We start from the raw sequence: 21,485 nt of genomic DNA on the forward strand, positions 1-21,485 counted from the left end.
GTTGATTTTATTTGGTAATTTCCTTAGCAGTAGACCTTAGCAGTAGTGCTGTACCTGGATTCCTGGAGTGTCAGGCTGAACCTTCACTCACGGCTCAGCTTAGCAGATTTTACATTTACAGGTTTCCAGCAGTGGCTCTGATGTCAAATTGCATGACTTTCCAGATTTAAACCAGAATACATCCAACAGCTGAAGCATTTCACACCGAAACATACTCTGTCAAAGCGACACATCTGTAAAATTGCTCAGACAATTCAAGCACTTTTCACTTTCCCTTCAACAATCACCCTTCTCGAATCAACAGGCTGAGACTGATATACCATTTAGTAATATCTGAATCCAGGTTAAAAAAAAATTGTAATCTGTGCCCTTGACTTCAATATTAGATTACAACCGTACCGCGCGACTTTCACATTAGTGTGTCACGTGTGTGCGTCTATGTGTAACTGCAGTTTTCCTAAAATTTTCCATTCTTTATCTGATAGCACAAATCCTGCCCTTTCTTTAATGCCCTCCCTTCCTCCTTCGTTCGGCTCCCTCTCTCCTTCTCTGCCTCTCTCTGACAGGCTGACCTTGTGTATCAGTCTCTGTCAGCAGTTTAACGGACCAGCGGATATTCCGATCAGGGTCCTGAATACTAACAGAGCTGGTGGTCCGTGAAACCAGAACTCAGATTATTAACACTGTTGACTCTTAAAGGACAAAATTGTCGGGTTAATGTTCCTCGACACCCTCGGGTGCAGAGTACCAGGGGCTTGCAGGAAACTATGTTGTGCAATTATGTTGGAAAAGTTGATGTAAAGTTCAAAGTAAGGGTGAGAGGGGTTGAACACCTTCTAACACTTTCTTTGTGTAGGTTTTAATTCTTTTACACACCCATCATCCATAAGTTCAGGTATTTCTATGTACCCCATTACTGTGATAGAAGTCATAGTGGAATAAGACAGTTTGACAGTGCTCTCATATCTATACGTTAAGAACAGAGCTGGAGTCGAGAGGTGATTAGCCTTGCTAGAGAGAGTTAGTTAACTAGCCTTTAAGCCACAAATTGTCAGTTTTACAATTCCGTTTGTGTACAAAATTAAACAACGCGTACATCGTGTTAAATAGTGAGTTTCAGAGGTGTGGACAGATTTTCTAACTCTGGAGGTATAGCAAAGCCAGCTGACTCCCCAACTTCCAGCCTTAAAGCTAAGCTATGTTAACCACATCATGAGTGTAAGTCTTTACATACTTATGTTAAGAAAGCAAATAAGCATTTTCCCAAAATCCTCGACTACTTCTTGAACTATCCCTTTCTGAAATACTGTTACTTCTTTTTAAATGTTTCTTATATATATATAAACGGATTAGAAAAACAGCTTGTCCTCAGCTTTGAACATGCCTTATTTTTATTGTGGATATTGACAGCTTTACAGCTAATTCATTATATTAATGTGGCTTGAAAGGATAAAGTAATGGAAAGTAGTTGTGTCCTGTAAGTATTGTTTTAAATGAACTGAGCCAAGTGTTTTATTGATGCGCTTTTATTTTTTAGAAGTTTGTATTCTTTTTGATTCAGCTTGGCTCTGTGTTAGCTCTACTGTGTGACATGTGCAATGTACTGCTCTTTTTTTTTTTTTTTTTACAGTATTCATTCACTACATTTTTATAGAGTGAATAATTCAACCAAAATAGAATTGTATTTGTCTTCTTCCCCTTTTTTCCACTCCCGTCATGAGTTCAACTCCACATCCCTGCCCTATAATGTATTGTGGGATGGGCTGAGAATTCAGGAAGTGGCTCCTGTTGTCTCCATGGCAACCCTGAGGTCAGCCCCGCTAGGCCGGAGACCCCTCCTCAAACACAAATAGCCCAGAGGCCTGGATCAACACAAACAACTAGGCACACACACGCACACACACACAAACACACTTACACAAATGCAAGCAAGCTCACAAGGACATAAACTGCATTCAACTAAGTAAAGCACTTCCTGTGTAATCTCTATGACAACATCAAGGACTACATCAAGTTTCTGGGAGAGTGTTATTCAGCTTACTGGTTGACAAACTGATCCCACAATCACCCGAATGTCCCGAGTAGATCATTGGTTCTGCTGCTACTTGCAAAACCTTTACACAAAGTTACACTTACTAAATTTGCATTTTATAAAAATGTGTGTGCATTCACACATTTATCAGATCATACATGACATAGGATAAGGCATGCTTCTCTACTAGACTGCAATCTAAGACAATAAATACTTGTTTGGAGCATTTAAAGGGAATTATGGTGGTGTGCAACTGGAAACTGTCTAAATCAGCTGTGCGGAGCATGGATTCTGGTTTCCATTTTCTCAACATTTACAAAGTATGTTGACCATCAAGCTAATGTCCTAAAAAACTGAGATGCCCTTTGTTTAGGATTTTTAAAAATCTTAGGAGTTATGTTCTGTACTGCTGGAATAATAGTTACACACGTTTTTCTCTGTTAAAGCTTTTCCTCATTCTGCCTGAGAACCAAACCAACCATCATCCCATGGGAGGAAAGAGACGGATGAACAGGCAGGGCTGAGAGGGTCACAATTATATGCAACCCAATACAGATTACTGATTACCTACGTAAAATGTACTTGACTACCCAGTGATATAGTGGTAAACCATGACACAGTTGACCTATGACCTCCAACTGACAATTTGCAATAGGCAAACAACCACTAATAAGAGGTAAAACCCATTAAGAAGTATTCTTTTAAGGTTTTTTTTTTATTATTATTAACCCTTTGAAGATCCCATCCGCTGGTTCAGATCGGTTAATATCCTAACCTGGACTCTACCCTTTGGTGCACTAAGTTTAAATGGGTTACCCTCCTCTTCATTCCATTCTTCTTTTCATCCACTGATTTCTCAAATTAAAGACACATTCTATTAATGTATGACCTGATTACTTCACCTTATTTTTGGAGTAGCCTACTTGAACTTCAAAAATGAAGTGACTGTACAATTCAGAACTAAGACTAACTACTTTCTTCAAAATGACTAAATGTGATTTAATTACTGAAGCTCTTTCCCTCAGAATGGCTACTATAGTAACTTCATTTTATTTAAGCTAAAATCACTTTGTATGCTATTATTTACAATGTTACAGGCTATATTTGTACAACAAAAGCTATTTTGGACACTGAACAGTTTGAGATGCTAATATACATTCATTCAAAACAGATTCATGCAGTTACATGCAGATCTGTATTAATGTCACCTACTCTCAAATGGGCTACAGGTTTATACTATGTGAAATATTTTCCCTGCAATAGTGTGAGTGCTTCAGTTTGTTCTACAGCAGTTAGTTACACTTTCAACAAGCACAGTTCATTAAAACTCCCTGGCTGAGCGCCACTGCTGTGTGAAATGCAGTGATTGACGGGGATACGTTCACTTATCGCGTTAAAGATGTTTTGACTAACTCCGTACAAAAATATATCAGTTTACAATGTTTTGGATTGTCAGCGGCGTTGTATACCAGATTAAACCAGAGTATCAGCATTTAAAGATTCTTACATGGCTTTTTGAAAATTCGGCTTATAGATAATTAACTATACAGCACTTAAGTCAATAAAATCTTTCCCTGGGTCTCACAGCTGTTAACCGGCCTCATTGGCGTACTCTGTTGATGTAAATTGAGAGAAAAAACATAGGAACCAATTCTCAAAGTTATTTGTTTATTTTTTGTGCACATTAGTTGTGCTTTTGATGTTGGATCTATAGCGCATTTAAAAGTGATAATTTTTAATGTAGAAGATACCCCGAAGACTGTTTTACAATGGATGCAAGTGTGATCCATTTATTGATTTCTGATTGGAGTATGGCAAAATAGTGAGCCCGTACATGAGACAACGGAACCAGTCGGGAGGTAAGTTAACTCACCATGAGCACTTCGCTGCAGACAGCAGATGCAGACAGCGGACCAGCTTTGCTGCTCTTTGTATAACAGGATCATTTTAAACAGGAGCGACCATTCCTTGCCAGCAAATGCAAAGACAGATGTTAAAGAGCTCGGCTGTGGCTCTGAAAATAAAGTCAGTCTTCTGTCGATGCCTGCCACTTGTCCTCAGCGACTCCGCCGGAGCAGGGATGAACTTGCTGATGTAAAACACTTTGTAAAGTTCAGGAAAGCGTAAGTTTTCATACCTTTTGTTTTCCATTTTATTCTCTGAAGCCTACTTTGTTCTGTCCCAGCCGAGTCTGTCCTGTCAACTCTGGAGGTTTTTGTAGGAAGAAAACTGGACGGAGTCCGGCCCCCTTTCGCTGACTGACCGGTGTGAAGTGAGTCGTTGGCTACAACAAGAATCCGCTTCCGGTAAGTCCTTTCAGAATACAAAGCGACATTAGTACGCTCTTCAATTATAAAATATAGAGTCAAAGGTTTTATTGTCATTGTTATTTTCGTTATCATTGCACAACTGGCAATTGCCAAATGCGTTGGTATTCCCGGCCATAGAAAACAAGTCCAGATAAAGATCAAATATATATATATATGTGTGTGTGTGTGTGTGTGTGTGTGTGTGTGTGTGTGTGTGTGTGTGTGTGTGTGTGTAATTAATAACAATATAAGCATCTAATAAAATAAAGGAATAGGACTATTGAAAGTACTTCCGGTGTTGTGTTGTCTATCTGTGTTTAACTTGACAGAACTTCCAGACTGACCAATAGCCAGGAAGCTAAAGGACAGCTAACAAATATCACCTTGCAGCCACAGAGGGTGGCGCACGCGCAAGCTCTCTCACACACACACAGCCTTTCCATAGGCAGCGTGTTTATTAATTCAAGTAAATTTTTATTGTAACATATCTCATCCCACGCCCTGCAGTGTGACTCTAAACAGTAAAACTACATGACTGCGTTGTTTGGACACAAACCAATACAAAAACACAACTTAAAGATAAATGCACAGCCGCGAGGAAAGGATAGCTGGGTCTAATCTCACCTTGCAGAGGCTGCATCGACCTCCACTCTGCTGACTGTTGGGAGGTCAACTGTATGCTGATGTCCTTTTCATTCCACACCGATCAGCTGAGAGTGTTTCAATAGCATGTCTCCTTATATGTGCAGACATTCTTCAGCTTGCAGTGTTGGTTATGTAAAGGGGCACGCGTTTTGCTATAATCACAAGAACCCTCAATTGACCACATTTAACTCCTGAACTTTACTTTAATCAAAACTCTGATCTTAAACTGAACAATATATGTGTATATTTTCCTCTTCTCAAAGAGGACCACAGCATGAAGGACACACAAGTCATGTCCTTCCAGGTTTCAGCAAAATTATGAAAATCTTACATTCTATGCTTACACATAAATTACACGCGCTGAGGTTTGAAGGCTGGCCAAGAGTTTAAAAAAAAGTTTAAACTGGACTGATTTTAGACAACATACATAAACTTCAATTAAAATACTAGACCTGCAAGCAAGTGTACTGAGGTCCAAGCACCTCATGCAATTTGGATCTGAAACTTGCACCAAAAATCGTGGCTTTGACCCTGCTTGCAAACTTTATAAGAAGGCCTGTGTCTTAAGGTGAGCCGGTGGTGTTCATGCAGGCTCTGGTGTCAGAGTCTTGTTTCACTCTGCCAGGGACTAATTTGACTTACTGTATACTGTATTACTTATATGCACACTTACAAAAGAGAAAGGAAAAACTTTTAATTCTTCAAAGATGGTAAAAGGAGTGCATTTATACTGCATTTATATTTTTTTCCCAAAGAGCTTTAAAAGTTGGCTTTCATTTACTCACTGTGTAAGTTTTATGCTACTGTACTATAGTATGTCAGTCGTGGTATTATTACTGAAGTGTGCTTTAAAAGTAATGATGAAATTACAGTGACATTTTTAAATTCTATTACCTTGGTAGCATGTAATCACAACATAAAAATCCAATAAGTTGGCTGAACATAGAAGACTTAGCCATATCTTTTTCCTAAGTAAACATGGCAATACAAGTAAAAGTGTTGCAATGAAAATGCTACTTTAGACTGTAAAGGTATGTAACTATTCTCAGCATAGTGTACTTCAACTATAAATACAAGTAAAGTAAGTACAAGCAGTCAAAGAAGAAAACTGGCCTCAATGAACATCAGACTATTATATTTGATTATTAGTGCTAATGCCTTCATATAATTGAAGTGGCATTTTACTGTAGTTGTTTGAGGTGGGCAAAAATTTTTTATGTACAGTTGGTGAAGCTAAATCATATTTTATAAGCTCATCATACTGTATGTTGTGAATATAACTAGCAACAAAAATTGTCAGATAAATGTAAGGAAGTATGAAGAACAATATTTCCCTCTGAACTGTAGGAGCAGAAGTAAAAAGTGGCGCAAAAATAGAAATTTGTTCGTAAGTAAAGAACTTGACTAAATGTATTTACTTGCATTCCATCAATGTCTAAAGGTAACGACCAAAAACAAATATGTTGCTAATGAGTCTTGATGTCCAGGGAATAGCTTTGTTCTAGATGGGACCACCCAGTCAGAACAGTCATAAAGCTGTGCAACAGTGTGGTTACATAACGCTGGTGTGAAAACAACCTGGTGCAGAGGTGATTTTCCACAGATACCAAGGCCATATGTTGTACTCCACAAATTAGTCCTGTTACTGTTGGCCACTTTCAGCCCTCAGGGTTGGGATGCCTTTGTCTGAGCACCGTGTGCTGTCTGGGTAACCCAGGCCAAATCCTAACCCTGAAATGGCCTCTTTAAGAAGGGAGAGCCAACCTAAATGTTCCCACTTCACAAAGCAGCTCCTAACACCTGAACCACAAACTAAAACTCTTCTCTCAGAGATACTGTATCTTAAAAGAACACACTAGTACATCTCATTCAACCTGAAAAGGCAGTGCATGTTTTTGTCATTTGCTTTTTCCACTACCCTCATTATTGCACTGTTTAGGGTACAAACTAGGGCAGAAATCTACTGGTATCAGGATCTTAAGGCAGATAAAATGCCTCTATGTTGGGGTATAAGTGTTTATAGTCAAAGCACTGTGAGGATGTGGGGATAAGGTAAGAGAGTTGACACTGAAAGCAGCTGTGGGGTATGCGACCTACAGAGTTTATTCCACTCCCATTTTACAGTAAGACACAGTATACAGTTGGATCACATAGGATCAATTCATCATCATCTCACCATCATAGGACAAACAGCAACTGTACACACAGTGTTCACCACCAAATAATGTACATGGGGCCTTAACATGTTCCTGTTAGTCCCTTTCATTGCTGCTTTTTCTGACTTCTCACAGCTGTCCATGTTGTCCATGTTTGTAGTCATGCCGGTGGAATGGCTTTAGGGATGGAAGTGTCAGTCTGTCAGTCAGTCCACTACCTTGGTCAACACTGAAAATGTTAACATGTCCAGGACTTTAATTTATGACCAAATACCTACAAAACTACTGACATTCCCATTAGCTTCACCTGTACTTTGTGTTTAGTGGTAAAGTCTTAGTCTTGTTTAATATTACAACATGATGAATTGTGAGCTAAACAATCAGGCAAAGTCTGTAGACTCATGAAAACATTTCACACATTGTTTTACAGTGGACCAGTCCTGCACATGAGGAGGACCATGTTTTTTTGAGAGTCCCTGAGAGCAGAATTTGGATTGGACTGACTGATGTTTCTCATGGCGACATTATGATGCAACCAACAGTATTAATATTGGCTGTATTTCATTCTGGTGGGCCACTTCTTGAGACGCTCACTGGTTCACTTAAATGGAACAGAGCCATTATCAGCGTTGTCTGCAGTGAGAAAGGTTGATGCTGCTCATCGTAAGGTTGGTAAATGGGACTTGATTATGGAAATCAAGTTCAGGAGCTGACTGAGGCAGGAGCTCCTCAATCTGTTAATCTGTCGTTTGATGTTAGGAATTACACATGCTGCACCTGTTTTTGGTGCTGTTGAAGTGTGTTGTTATTCTGACAGTTGTTTCTGTTATTTTGTGCAGTGCAACATTACCATTCATGTTTCTGATCACTGATCTGATCATAAGTCACTCTCCTTTTTACTCTGTTTTGTGCTCCACCAAGTCCAGAAGAACATATCTGGCTCTTTAGCTGATAAATTCTCCACTACGTTCAACAGCTAGTCGCTAACTTTGTCTGTCTGTTGTGTGGTGCACACATTAGTGCACTTCAACACACAGATTTCATGGGCAAATGAGGCATGAAACACACAATGGTCAGGGATAAAAGCATTTATTGCCTTTCCCAGATAAAGTCTGTGCATTAGTAATCACCATCTGAACAGCAGTGGAATGGAAAGAGATCTTTCCTCTGACAGCAGAGTCAGAAAGTGAAAACAATTGATTAATCTGATTAGAGACAATAAGGAAACATTGTATATATACAAAATACGTATAATAATATTTGTATATATTAATGAAGGAACTAGTGGGACTCAAGTGTCTGCATGTCTAAGTAAATGTGTGTTTTGTATACATGAAAATGCAAACACGGCAGAGGTGAGACAAAGGCGAGGAGAGGGACTGTAGGTCCAATTTCACTGATCTGTTCGAAGTGGCAGAGAACACATGAGAAAGTACAGATTTCTATTGAGTTATCTGAGCACTGGGCACTGCATGTTGAGTTGAATTGTTTCACTGGTTGTTTTCTGCTCCCAGAGAGTTTTTTTCTGGATCCTCTAGGTAGGAAAAAAAAACACCTCAAAAAATTAAAATTCGATTTGATGAAACTTTGATTATGATGTCAATTATTCAGCTGAACCCTCTTCATAACCAGGCTTTGAGTAAGTGGGTGCATGTGTTACCTTGTACTTTGGTGGTACATTTAAGACAAAGTCCACTCCATAGTAGTAATGTAGTGAGTGGTAAATGTTAATATTGGCAAAATTCTGTACATTTTTAATATAGTTTCAGTATAAGTGCACTGGATACATTGAGTGTTATCAAACTGGAATGTTTTGGGGGTTTTTTCTATCATAAAATCTGAAAACTTGGTTCCAATTCTAACTATTATTATCTCATTTATCTCATAAAATCATTTTTAAGGATTGGTACACTTTCATTATTTCTACAGGAAGTTATTAAATCTTTTAAAATACACCATCTCACCTGACACTTTGGATTTGGTAACACTGCTTTAGTTGTGTTTTGCTCTGTAGGCGACTCGGTGTTCACACAACCTTGACAAGCTCAGAATGTCTCCTGATTCTATCTGTGCAAAGCATTTTAGGATCCACACATGTCTGCAACAGCTGTTGAAACAGGTACAGACATGTGGTTATGATTCCAAATTGTCTTACACACAAAGGACACTGCTGCACTTCTCATATTGTGTTTAAGTGCCAAAATAGGCTCACATTTCTACCATGTTTGTGCCACTGTGACTTTGCTTCAGTATCTCTCATACTCATTCTGACTTCTGGTTGCAAAATTGTAAGAAACTTTCAAAGAAGGCCAGGGTTATGCTTTCATAAATATTTTTAAAAATGTTAAACCCTTTAATCCAATTTGAAATATCACTAAAATGATGTGAAAAAAAATGTGTGAAAAAAGGAGAAATTATTCATAACTGGATATATTCAGTGTATCTCGTTCTGATGGGTATCATCAAATAAAGAGTTAAACTAAAATGCATTTAATTCATACATGTATTAAAACATGGATATCTGATCATGTGAATTTCTCAGTCTCCAACATAGCAAAGTACAAAGAGAAAGGATTGGTGTGTTTCTACATTGTCTGAATTGAAAGGGAGTTGCATCCACTGCGCTGCCCCCTCTCTGAAGGACAGTGTGCCCTGCTCGGGCTGCTGAGCTCACCCCTGAAGACAACATATCCATCCACTCCTGTGGGATATGGACTGAACCCCAATGGCCCAGCAGCACAGGCAACATGTCAGTCACCTGAGAAAAACACGAATACCAGAGATATCCCAGTTGGTTAGTGGCCTGCTGATGAAAATATCCCCAAAATAAAAAAAAAAAATAAAATAAAAAAAATAAAAAAAATAAAAAGTCAGTCTGCTAGGTTATGTAGTAGGTTGTGAGTGCTGTCAAAACACTTTTAGTACACAACTGTGGTGTGGTTAATTCTCTTCCTTTCTCAAGCTTTCACTGTCATCACCTGCTTGTCCAGCTATGCATGTAGGCCCATACTTTGGAAATGAACGCTGCCATCAATTGTGCCAGGAAACACTGAGTGTCAAACTGTGTGTTTTCTACTATAAAATCTGATTTAAAAATCGACATCCTAATTTAGCGAAGCTCACGTTGTTATCAGCATTGCATATCACAATATGGCAGATGTTATTCACATAGAGGAAAACAAGACTTAATGTGATGCTGAGACAGCACCATGAATATGATCACTGTTTCTGGATGCAGGGTTCACAAATGTCAAATAACAAATGCTGACACATGACGGTGATTGAGTTGTGTTTGGACCTGTCCCACCTGATTGAAAAGACAAGTGTTATCTAGGGTAAAACCAGTCAAAATCTAAACATGTCAGCAGGTCATGCAGCTTCTATGCTTTGGGTGTTTCAGTGCTGATTTGTATTGAAACATCGCCATCTAGTGGACCCTAAAGGGTACTCATCCAGTCAGAGCCCTACACATCAGTGCACCTCTACACACAGACGTAATGGGTAAATGAAGCATGAAACACACAATTTTCAGGGATTAAAGCCATTTATTGTCATCATCAGTGTTTTCCTAAAACAAAGCCTCAGCATTAGCCATCATCATCTGATTAGCAGCACTTCACAAACACTGGCCCAGGTTCATACTGTGAAGAGATGATGGCAGTGTTCCATTGTACAGTACAACTCTAATACTACAGAAAAATCCCATGGATTCTCTGTGATAATACAGTAAAAATCACAGTAGTAATTTTTAGAAACACGCCAGCAAAACGTGCATTAAAAAAAAATAATAAAAAGATCAGCTGGGAAATACTGACAAAATACTGATTCTCTATTACTCTCATTTTGATTTGAAATTATTTTCAATGTAAAAAAATAAAATAAAAAAAAAACCAGAAAAATCTGGTTTCCATTCAATAATATTTTGAAATATGATCAATATTCTACTTTTAGCCAAATAAATTCTACAATACGATAAGATTCATCAACAAGAACACCTCCTGGTGAAGGCTGGAGTGTATTTATGCTACATTTCACATTAGTTTTGTCTCTGATGTCAAACATGTTTGTTGATTATGGAGTTGGATCATCCACCTCCTGACTTCCTGATACTCTGCCCCCACAGTGTGACACAGCTCCAGGTCCAGCTCAGTGAGCTCTTCAGGAAATCCTGCTGCACTCAGGCTCATTTGGCTCCTGACAACTAACTTTAGCAGGAAGTGTCTTCAGTTTCCAGAGGTGACCTCTACAGTCCTGTCAATATCTAGTCTAGATCAGGGTAAATCATGCTGTAGATAATTTCATGGTGGGGCCTAATCAGTAGCACCTTTCTGTCTGTTTCTTCACTAAGTTTTATTACACAATCAATAAAAATAACTCACCACTCTTCTTGCATTTATCCTCTCCTGAGGTATGCAAACTGTAGCTTATTTGCATTAGTATTAAGTCTTAATTAATAATATCCTCATATTCAATGATTTCTTTGTCCATTAACATCTCAGCCAAAAAAATATAACCCACATGGATTGTATTTCCTCTCAGTGTGGGTCACTGATGCTCTGTGTGAAGTGTTCCCCAGTGTATAGACCATAGTGCAGGGTATCTTTCTGGGCTGCAGCCCAGGCCATTTGCAGGCTGGAGAAGCGAGCTGCCCAGTTGCCCTGGGGGTCCACTGTCACCACCCCACCCAGCCCATCCACTCTGGACTTCATGTAGGCCAAGCCCAAATCACTGGCTGCCTCCACTGACTGACCTGAGAACAGAGAAAAGAAATAAGGTTGAAAATAACATGTCAGTGGTTATGATTAGTCCACCCACTCTTTGTCTACTAGATATCTGCATCCATTATCTCCATTATTTGCCTTCACTGTGAGGAGGAGAGAGGTGATTGTAAAAAAAAATGTCTGTGCGTGTGTGTGCATTACCTTGCTCCATGTGGAACAGGATGAGTCTTGCCAGAGTAACTTTCATGATAGCTTCTCCGTGGCCTGTAGTTGATACTGCTCCAATCTTGTTGTCAGCATAACCCCCACACCCTAACACACACACACAAAACATCACATTAACCAGGCACTGTTTTATTTCATGAGTGACAGTTACAGAAGAAATCCAGATGTTTAACTTTTGATATAAAGCCTGCGTCAAACATGGAGTGGTAAAAACAAATAAGTTAGAAATTAGAAGATCTCGCAGCAAATGGGGTAATATGGAAAAAATAATAAAGACTGTGACGTTAAAAGCGGTTTGGTACTTAGAAGTACAACTCTTGCATACAGTGTTACCACCTTAGAAAGTTTCCTGTTTACACAGCACACAATATTAGAATTCATTTGGAGTTATGTTTTCTGGCTAACTGATGAAGTCCAATATTCACTCTCTCTCTTTTTAGATCTGGTTTGGTGTCCACTCCCAACTCCTGAAGAACATACCTGGCTGAGCGGGCAGAGCAGAGTGAGTTTATCTGAGTTTTTTTATTTTGCCAAAAACAGCTGCCTGCTGCGCTGAAAGGCGAAGCTGGTGAGTGCAATGGAACTTAACCAAAACAGTAAACCTAAAGAGCCGAAATACATTAAAATGCTCAGTAGAGCTGAGAGGAGCTGCAGAGTCGGGTAATAATTCTCTGTGGGTTTGTTACAAGTGACACCTTTCACATTCCACGCATTCCACTGCTTAGTGCAGCTTTAAGTTCTTAAAACAACATTTATCTTATGATTGTAAATGTAAAATGTTGCTACAAAAGCCACATTTTCAGCTGTTTCATCTGCTTCTGTCTTATTCTTCACAGGATTAGCGCAGCACTTGTAGGAGAATGCAATTATATAGCCATTTCCCATAATGGAAGACTAATGCTTTAACTAATATTTCCTTGAAATATTCTATAGTAGACATTAACAAAATTAAGCAAACATGAACGCTGTATTGCCCTGATCTCAGTTGTATTTCACTGTTGTCACATTATTCTAATTTTGAATATTTCTGCCAATTTCCGCTGACACAATTATTGTGGAAGTAAATTTCAATTAGATTTTAAAGACGTGATTCATCATCATGAAATCTGTTATATGAAAATGATGTCTAACTCCATATTCAAACTGAAGTTTCAGCTTGTTATTGTCCAGTTTTGCTAACTATTTACCAGAGAGCCTTTGTTGGTCGTTTGAGACGTCTGTTTCAGAGAGACAGGCTGTAATCCTTCCACTGACTCATGACACTCTTATCACTCATTTACTGATAGTAACAGATTAGACAGCGCTGACATGGCCAAAATCCACTTGCTGCTAATTACTAAACTTGAACATAAAACAACCCTGAGATACTGAGAAACTGGTCAGTATTACACTGGTTGTAAGCTGGAAATCCTTTTGACAGGATTCAAAAGAAACATGCATTTTATTTTTTTCTACATAAAAATCAAAAGCTGCACACAGTGCAGTATGTGTCAGCACACAGTACAGTTTACTCTTAGAAAACACAAAACTCGTAGTCAATTATTAACCATGTGTACTTTGTTTACTGACTAACTACACATGTCAAACTTCTACTGGTCACAGGCCAACAGACTGGTGAAGACAGGGAACAATGAGTCAGTCTTAAAGAGACTTCCAACTTTTTTGTTAGACTATTAAGTTATTTGGTCTTTCTTTCTCTCAAACAAAACTATATGTGTGAAGACTGACCTATGCAGGGTGTGTCGCCCACCCGCCCCTCCATCTTGTTCAGCATTCCACCAGTGGAGGTTGCACAGGCTATGTTGCCCTCACTATCGACTGCCACAGCTCCAACTGTGCCCATCTTCCCCCTACACAACAAAACATCAGGGAACAAGAGAATGAAAAACATTTGAAAAACTAAATCTTATTCTGAAGAACACTGACAGTAAAGGCAGTTTTATTTAGTATCCTGGTTACCAAGTTATAAAAGTTATTTAAGGAAAACCAAAAAATCTGTGAGTATCAGGTCCTCACTGCCTGCAGGCTTGAGAAGTGGCTCTGAAAAGTTTGTATCTTGCTCTTTTGCAGAGGGTGCAGCTGTACACAGCTGGGATTCAGAACGGTCACAATGAATTCCAGTGATGACCCAGAGTCACTGCAAAAAAAAAAAAACCTGTCAAAACATCTACAGATGCCTCTCAAAGAGAGGCTGTAGTCAGTTTTTCCTTACAGCCTCAAAGAAAGGCATCTTTGGATGGTTTGAGGTTCAGAGACTTGCTGTAAGGCGACAGTGCTAAACACTGCACCGCCAATATTTGGAACATGATAGTAGTAGTTTAAGTGTGCATCAACTCCAGAGAAATGGATTGTGCAGCAAGAGTGGTTTGGGAAAGGTCTGTGGATGTCTTCATATATTTTGACAATTTTTTCTGTGCTTCTGAGTCACAAGGGGAATCAACTCTAACGGCCGTAAATCCACAATGACTATAGTCAGAACTGAAAGGTTGATTAGAATAACAAAATTCAGAAGGCAGTACATCAGGTTCTAACCGTAATGACCTACATCTCAGTCTATTTACTTTCTCAAAGACTGTATCATCATTGAAACGTATGCTAATAAGCTTAAAGTTATGTCTCACATTTGGCATTCCACAGGGTTGGCATCAGGTGCCAAATTCTTTTTCCAGCGCATACGGGAGTACTCAGTGATGAGGGACTCTTGGGGGACCTCAGGGACATCCATGGCCATGGCAAACTGATTGGCACCCCCTGCTGTCAGACACGCATGGCTAGTCTGAAACAGAGATCAACGTTAACATCTATAAAATGCATCTATAAACAAAACCTATTTGCACTTGAAAACCAGAGGACTATGTTGAAAAATAAATAAATAAATAAATGTGCTAGGTTTTCTACTTTAGACTACGAGCAAACTCATCAATCACCCCTCGTACAGTATATTTACCTTTTGTGCATGCAGTTTTCATGCCTTATCCATGCTCTTTATGCCGTATGTGTACACACCTTGTCCATAACCAGTCTTGCTAGCTGAACAGGGTTGGCTATGTTGCGTACAGCAGACACTGCACCGCTTCCCAGTGTCTTCCCATCCATCACAATGGCATCCATCTCCACCTCTCCTTTGGCATTCAGCACTGACCCACACCCTGAAATATGATTTGAGAGACAATTTCTTAAGGTCTTGCTTCTGGGAACAAAGAAACTTTTGTGTATAGAGGTGACATTTGAATTCATTTGAAATGAGAAAAGGGACATCATCCTTTCCATTGTTGATTACATAAACTGGTGTGCTGTGCTTTTACATTACCTGCATTGAAGGAGGGATTATTCTCCAGTTGGGACACAGCCTCTACCACTGCATCCATGCTGCTGCCTCCTCCCTGGAGGATGGTGTACGCTGCTCGGGCTGCTGAGCACACTCCTGAAGTGGACTTATCTGCCCGCTCCTTTGGGATATGACCTGCTCCTCCATGGACCACCACCACTGGCAACATGCCAAACACCTGAGAAGGAACTGAGGGGAGATACAATGTAAAGCAACATATAAACACTAGTTTTGAATGTGCTACATTGGACAGTACACTTCTAGCAGTATTCCTGCGCTATTTTGGTTAACTGTAATTCCTCAAAAATAAATGTTCAAATAAAGTCTGGTAACTCTTTTAGCGGAGAACATGACTGACCATTAAAACCTTGAAGGTAGAGATGCTTGTTTTAAATATGTTTCTGTTTTTATCTTTTCAATTTCTTTTAAAATGTCTTGTGTTTTAATTTACGTTATCATATTTTACTATTTCCCTCTTAATGTCTTTATGTATTATTTTAATGACTTTGAATGTGCTGTGTAACCAGTTGCTTGCATTAGCCATGTCAATAGTCATTTCTTTCTTTCTACCGAAGAAGAGAAGTAACACAACTCCTCTAGGATTTTGTCTTGGTTCTTCTATTATTGAGTGTACAATGAGTGTAATAAATAACTTCTAATTTATGAAGAATTAAAAAAAACCCCTTTCTAATATAGCCTAGTGGATAAAATAACTACATGAGCCAACTGAGCCACAGACTATAGCCACCACGGATTGAAAAAAAAAAATAATAATAATAATAAAATAACCTAACGTTAAGCTAGCTATATTAAGCATGTTATAGGACATACTGTAAATTATATTAAACAAGAACCGCTTGGTGATCTGTGTCTATGGCGAGTTGACACGTGACACCAGCCTGAACTCATATTATAGCCAACCGGCAAACAGTGTAAGCCGACATAGTGGCGTTCTGCATGTATCAGGGCTTCCACAGAGAGGTAAGCTAATTCTGCAACCTGTCCCCGAATAAAAACGACCCCTGGCTACGTGTGAACCACAACAGTTTACTGAACCGTTCGCTCAGTAAAATTCTCAGTTCATAACCTGAATACTGACCTATTTGCGTGAAGCTTAACAGGACGCGAAAATTAAATAATTTTTTTTTTTTTTTTGGCAATCAAGATACCGAGAGCACGAGGCAACGGGACAGTAAGCCTACACGTGCACAAATATTATTTATATGCTAATCGTACAATAGATATATGAAGGAAAAACAACAGAGGTGTTTGTACCTTACCAAAATATCACCGAGGACTCGTAAAGCTCAGAAAAGCAACAGTACTTCCGGGATTTGACACTTTCAAAATACAACACGACTCTTTATAACATTCAGTAGACTCCAACAACGTCCCCTAACTACTAAAATGTAATAAAACACATGCATAGCATGTTTAATAGTACATTAACATCGTTTTTAAAATACATAGGTATTTATCTAGAAATAAAAATGTCTAAATATTTTTTCCGTTGTGGTCTAATTTGTCGTTTACCATAGTTACTTTGACCGAGAAGTTAGTGTTGTTAGTGTTGTTCTGCTACTGATAATACATGTTTTGTATGCAAATAAGAAAATCCTTTTAAGGGATAGATCAAACGTTTTGCTATAGCAAGTTTCAAGATCGTCATCATTTATTATTATTTTTATCAGTATTATAATTATTATTGTTATTGTTATTATTAGTCATAGTAGTATAAATTGTAGTTGTAGCAGTGGTAGTACTATGCTGTGTTGCTTCATTTACGCAGCACTGTTAAATTATGTACCAGTAAAAAAATTAATTTACCTTTTTTTTTTTTAATTAAAAAAAAAATTATTTTGAAGTCGGAAGTGCCTAACGTCCGTTTTTATTTTGGAGCTCTTTATGGAACCGATGCCATTCCAATACAGATAACCAAAGGTAGATTTAATCAATCATTACATGCAAGCAACCAGCAACTTAACACAGGAAACGTCAGCAAATGTTATGGGCATTTCCATCTGATTTGCCTTTGCTGATGTTGCAGTGTTCAATTAATCTCTACTTACGTGAAAAGAGAGATATCTGGAGGAAAGTTACTCAGTGAGACGAGACAGTTGTAGTTCGGTGTGTGAACCATTTGGCTTTCTGTCTGAATATGGCTGCTCTAAACAGACGCTGCCCTTAAGCTGTGTCAAACCTGTTGAACTTGTTGGTTGTTGCATGGCAGCATGGTTTGGATGTGATTTGGATGTGTTATGAGAGGATGATGATTTCATTTTTTTAAAATTACTTTTATTGATTACAAGCATGCACATGCCAAGCGTTTTTTGCGCTTGGTCGAGGGATCGAACCCACGACCCTCCGATCTCAGGCCGGTCCAAAGCCGCACTCTTAACCAATGCCACGGCTGCAATGATGATGTTGATGATGAAGATGAAGCATATGGTCTAAACCATGGTTGTCTTTTTTTTTTTTCTAAATGTCTATTCTAACAACATGCTACTGCCTCCACACTTGCAGTTACTGCTCTTCTCAGTACATGTTCCCCTGAGTAGTAGGCCTGCTGTTCACTCAGTGAGCTGACCATAGTGCTGAAACACTGATTTTACATTTCACTGACTTACACAGTCATACTGTCTGACCTGGATCCAGCTGGTTTACAGTGTTGTGTTTGGGGACTTGTAGGCTCACTTGAGGTTTCCACAAGACGTAACGTAGTCAAATTTTATTGAGTCCAGTTAGCTGTATGAAAATTTGTCAGTTTCTACATAAAGTCAATGGTCAGCAATTAATAAGTTTTGCAGCTCAGAAATCGGGTTTTGCCAAATCTTGGTCTGTGGCTAAGAATAGTTTAATAAAATGGATTTGTTTCCAAATGTAGACTACTGTGACTCGATAAATGAGTCCTCTTATACAGTACTATATGTGAGATTTTTACTTTGCCACTGTGGCTCATTCTCTTGTATCTGAATAGTAACCCCTCTGTAGACCACACAGCCTATAATGAAAATGTTGTACACTGACATGCTGTAAATGTCACCCTATAGCCATCCATGCGCATGGCTATGTGGTAAACATCTGGTTCCCTTCAGATTGCAGATTGTGTTTTTTTTTTTCAGCATTAGGAAGTTGTGTGTGTGTGTGTGTGTGTGGGGTGAGAGCTGGGAATGGCTGGAAGGATGGATGAGGAGGGAGGACAGAAGGAAGCAATAGAGGGAGAGAGAGGGAGAGAGGGTGGGAGGAAGGACAAAAAAAGGGGGATGCGCGTCATTCTAACACGCAATGATTGGTGGGAGGGAGGAGGAGGAGAGTATGTACACTCTTACTGTAAAGGGTTTTGTCCAATACTAGCAAATGGTTCTTTTGAATTGCAGTCATTATTTTCTATATATTGCCAATATTGTTATTTATTTTAACTCACTTCATGCATTCATAAACTAGGTCAATATTAGATAGTTGTGTCCCTTAAAAACCATAATTCAGACATAAAACCCGTTGAAGTTGTAATGGATAAAATTAAGGGAGATTTAAGTTATCAAAGGTAATTAACAATTAAAAGCGAAACAAGGGATCCTCGTTTGACAGTGATTCCAAACGTCGCTGTGTTATTAGGCTATGGTCCTACAAAACCCACAATGCACCCTTGAGGAATCCATTATTTCCTGTGTGTGATATAGGCTGGCGTGAGCGCGCATCTTAACGGTGAGTGGAGCCCCCATTCTCAAATGAGGGCTGCGCGCTCCCGCCGCAAGAGAAGTGAGCGCGCTTGAGGGGCTGCGGTCCCATTGACGGTTCCGTCTCCCTGACAGCAGTATCAGCATCAGCATCAGCGGCGGCGCTGGAAAACAAGAAGTCGCCGCCTCGCCCCGCAGCCACACGGAGAAGCCCACCGGACCGAGCGGAGACCTGAGGGGACCTTTAGGGACCCCCTCTCCCTGCCTGGCCTGAAGAAAGGAAGCCAGATCCCTCTCCCGTGTGGCATCATCCCGACCGACCGCCGGTGATATGGGCTCCCCGTAAAACGGAGGTGGTGGAGGGGAGAGGCGGGCGGGCGGGCGGTGGGAGGGGGGTGGGGGGAGAAGATAGCGGAGCAGCAAGAGCGAGAAGCACAGGCTGAAAACGGCAGCCGGGACCACCATCACCGCTTCTACTACCACAGCTAGCACTGACACTGCTGCTGCCACCGCCGCCGCCGCCCTGGGTGCCCCCCGCCACCGCCATGGGAACTCCGCATCAGTCGCTCCAACCGCCGCTTTGTCCGTGGGCCATGTCGTGATCCGTGGGCTCCGCCAGCGGGTTTTCTATCCGTGATCCCGACCGAGGCGAGGAGGAGGAGGAAGAGGAGGGAGGGAGGAACTGAAGGTGGTGGTGGTGGTGGTGGGGAAGATGTTCGCCTCGGTGGGCCCTCGGGGCGGCCCGCGCCCACCCGTCGCCCCGGCCATCCCGGAGCCGGACCTGAGCCATCTGACGGAGGAGGAGAGGAAGATCATCATGGCTGTGCTGGCTCGGCAACGGGAGGAGGAGGCGAAGGAGGAGGCCATGTTAAAGTAAGATAGAGAGAAGAGAAAGATTGTGTGTGTGTCTGTGTGTGTGTGTGTGTTTATGAGTGTGAGAGAGAGACTGGGCCTGGGCTATTTCCATTCTGAAGTCCATCCACCTCCGTTCTCTCTTACGGATGAAATGTTTCAGCATCAGGACTTCTCCACTCCACTGTATCTGACCATGCGTGTGTGTGTGAGTGAGTGTACATCCTGCAGGTCCCCTCCGCACACAACTCACTCACTCACAAGCCCATAAAGGCTACAGCTCTGTGCAAGAGAAAACATGCACGGGCCAGTTTAGACCAGGTTTGCGTCCACTTTGCAGATTCTCGCTGCTTCTAAGAGACACTCAGTGAGTGCATGGTGGGTCAGGATTAACTTGCTCAGGAGGGAGGAAGAAGAGGATCATGGTAGTATGAAGGTGTGTCACCATGCCCCATTATCAGCAGCATGACACTTCGCTCAGATGAAAAATAAGAACCAATTTCTCATCTACGCTTGTTTTCCTAACACCGTCACGATCATTCACACCAATGCTGGAGTCAAGTGGAGAGTATTTGGACTTTACCTGAAATATTTCATTGATAGATGCAGCAGGAAATTGCAGAAGGCTCACTGAAGCCTGGCATTGAGAATAGTAAAAGTAAAACCCTCCCTGTTGGCTTTTATCTGTGCAGCATCCATCTCAACAGCTGCTGTTCTCAGCTCAGGGGTGCGGTTGAGCCTTTCCCAGCCTTATGCACTGTATGTAGGCCAGTGCTCTTGCAACAGACATCACACAGGCTGTTATAGAACCAGTCGGCCTATAACAGAGGAGGAAAAGGTGCCTGTGTAATGTCATTTTGAATCAGGAGTGACTTATATTCACTGTGTGTATCCACCCCTGCCTCCTCCATACCACCGCCATACATACATGGAGAAAAGTCTCCTCCAGATTTATTTGTCACTGCGATCGGTGGAGAAATCAACCCACATCCACCCTCTTTTCTATAAGACCAGGAAATGCATGAAGTTGAAACGATGCCTTTCTCACGTTTTCCTGCCTGGTCTGCATGGAGCTGCGTGCATAGATTGGCAGCTAGAAAGATAGAGCGACCCACCTAAGCAAGGCACTCCTCGAGCTTTACGTCCCTGTTCTATTTTAAGCCCTCTGTGCGGACTGATAGCCCAGCACTGGAATGGAAGATCGATTCATTGCATCTAAAGAAGGCAATGTCCAATATATAACTCCAGCTCTAAGTGGCTATGCATCATTTTCAGTAGGCTAATGTGTTAGAAGCCGTGGATTCAGTCATGCCACACTGTAGCGGCTGCAAATAAGGCAGGCTGTCAGCACATACATGTTTTAACCTATATTGGCTTCAGCACTGTTTTCTCTCATCACTGTTTTGATGGAGATTGCCATAGAAAAGCTTGTGTGTGTGTGTGTGTGTGTGTGTGTATCTTTACGATTGGGTCTGCACTGGAAAGCTGCACTGGTTGGCTAATACATGCATGGTGAGTGTACTATCAGTGGGGTAGTGTG

General features: G+C 40.5%; 2 protein-coding genes and 1 long non-coding RNA gene across 8 annotated transcripts in view; 2 read left to right on the forward strand and 1 right to left on the reverse strand.

Annotated features, from left to right (window-relative positions):
- The first annotated feature begins 7,588 nt into the window (after positions 1 to 7,588).
- On the forward strand, positions 7,589 to 15,886 carry LOC121189383. 3 transcript variants are annotated; one of them, XR_005894874.1, is made up of 3 exons: positions 7,589 to 7,810; positions 12,529 to 12,590; positions 14,726 to 15,886. It is a non-coding gene; the product is annotated as an uncharacterized LOC121189383 (long non-coding RNA). The 3 variants fall into 3 exon arrangements; XR_005894875.1 differs by having other exon boundaries at positions 15,410 to 15,886; XR_005894873.1 differs by lacking the exon at positions 7,589 to 7,810 and adding an exon at positions 11,273 to 11,378.
- Positions 11,371 to 16,736, reverse strand: asrgl1 (asparaginase and isoaspartyl peptidase 1). Its single transcript, XM_041049459.1, has 7 exons — positions 16,697 to 16,736; positions 15,399 to 15,605; positions 15,095 to 15,237; positions 14,710 to 14,864; positions 13,817 to 13,938; positions 12,065 to 12,175; positions 11,371 to 11,892 (listed from the first exon to the last, which is right to left on the reverse strand). Exons 2-7 carry the CDS (start codon positions 15,583 to 15,585, stop codon positions 11,678 to 11,680), a joined length of 933 nt encoding a protein of 310 aa, XP_040905393.1. The 5' UTR covers positions 15,586 to 15,605; positions 16,697 to 16,736; the 3' UTR covers positions 11,371 to 11,677.
- Positions 16,737 to 19,805: 3,069 nt separating this feature from the next.
- The window catches only part of LOC121189265 (regulating synaptic membrane exocytosis protein 1-like), an 84,750-nt gene continuing 83,070 nt past the window's right edge, over positions 19,806 to 21,485 (forward strand). For all 4 annotated transcript variants that reach the window (XM_041049218.1, XM_041049216.1, XM_041049217.1 and 1 more), the window contains exon 1: positions 19,806 to 19,966. In XM_041049218.1, the coding sequence (XP_040905152.1) occupies positions 19,806 to 19,966 (161 nt within the window). The remainder of the gene's footprint in view (positions 19,967 to 21,485) is intronic.

Source organism: Toxotes jaculatrix, chromosome 11 (genome assembly GCF_017976425.1).
Source record: "Toxotes jaculatrix isolate fToxJac2 chromosome 11, fToxJac2.pri, whole genome shotgun sequence".
NCBI classification, from domain to species: Eukaryota; Metazoa; Chordata; class Actinopteri; family Toxotidae; genus Toxotes; species Toxotes jaculatrix.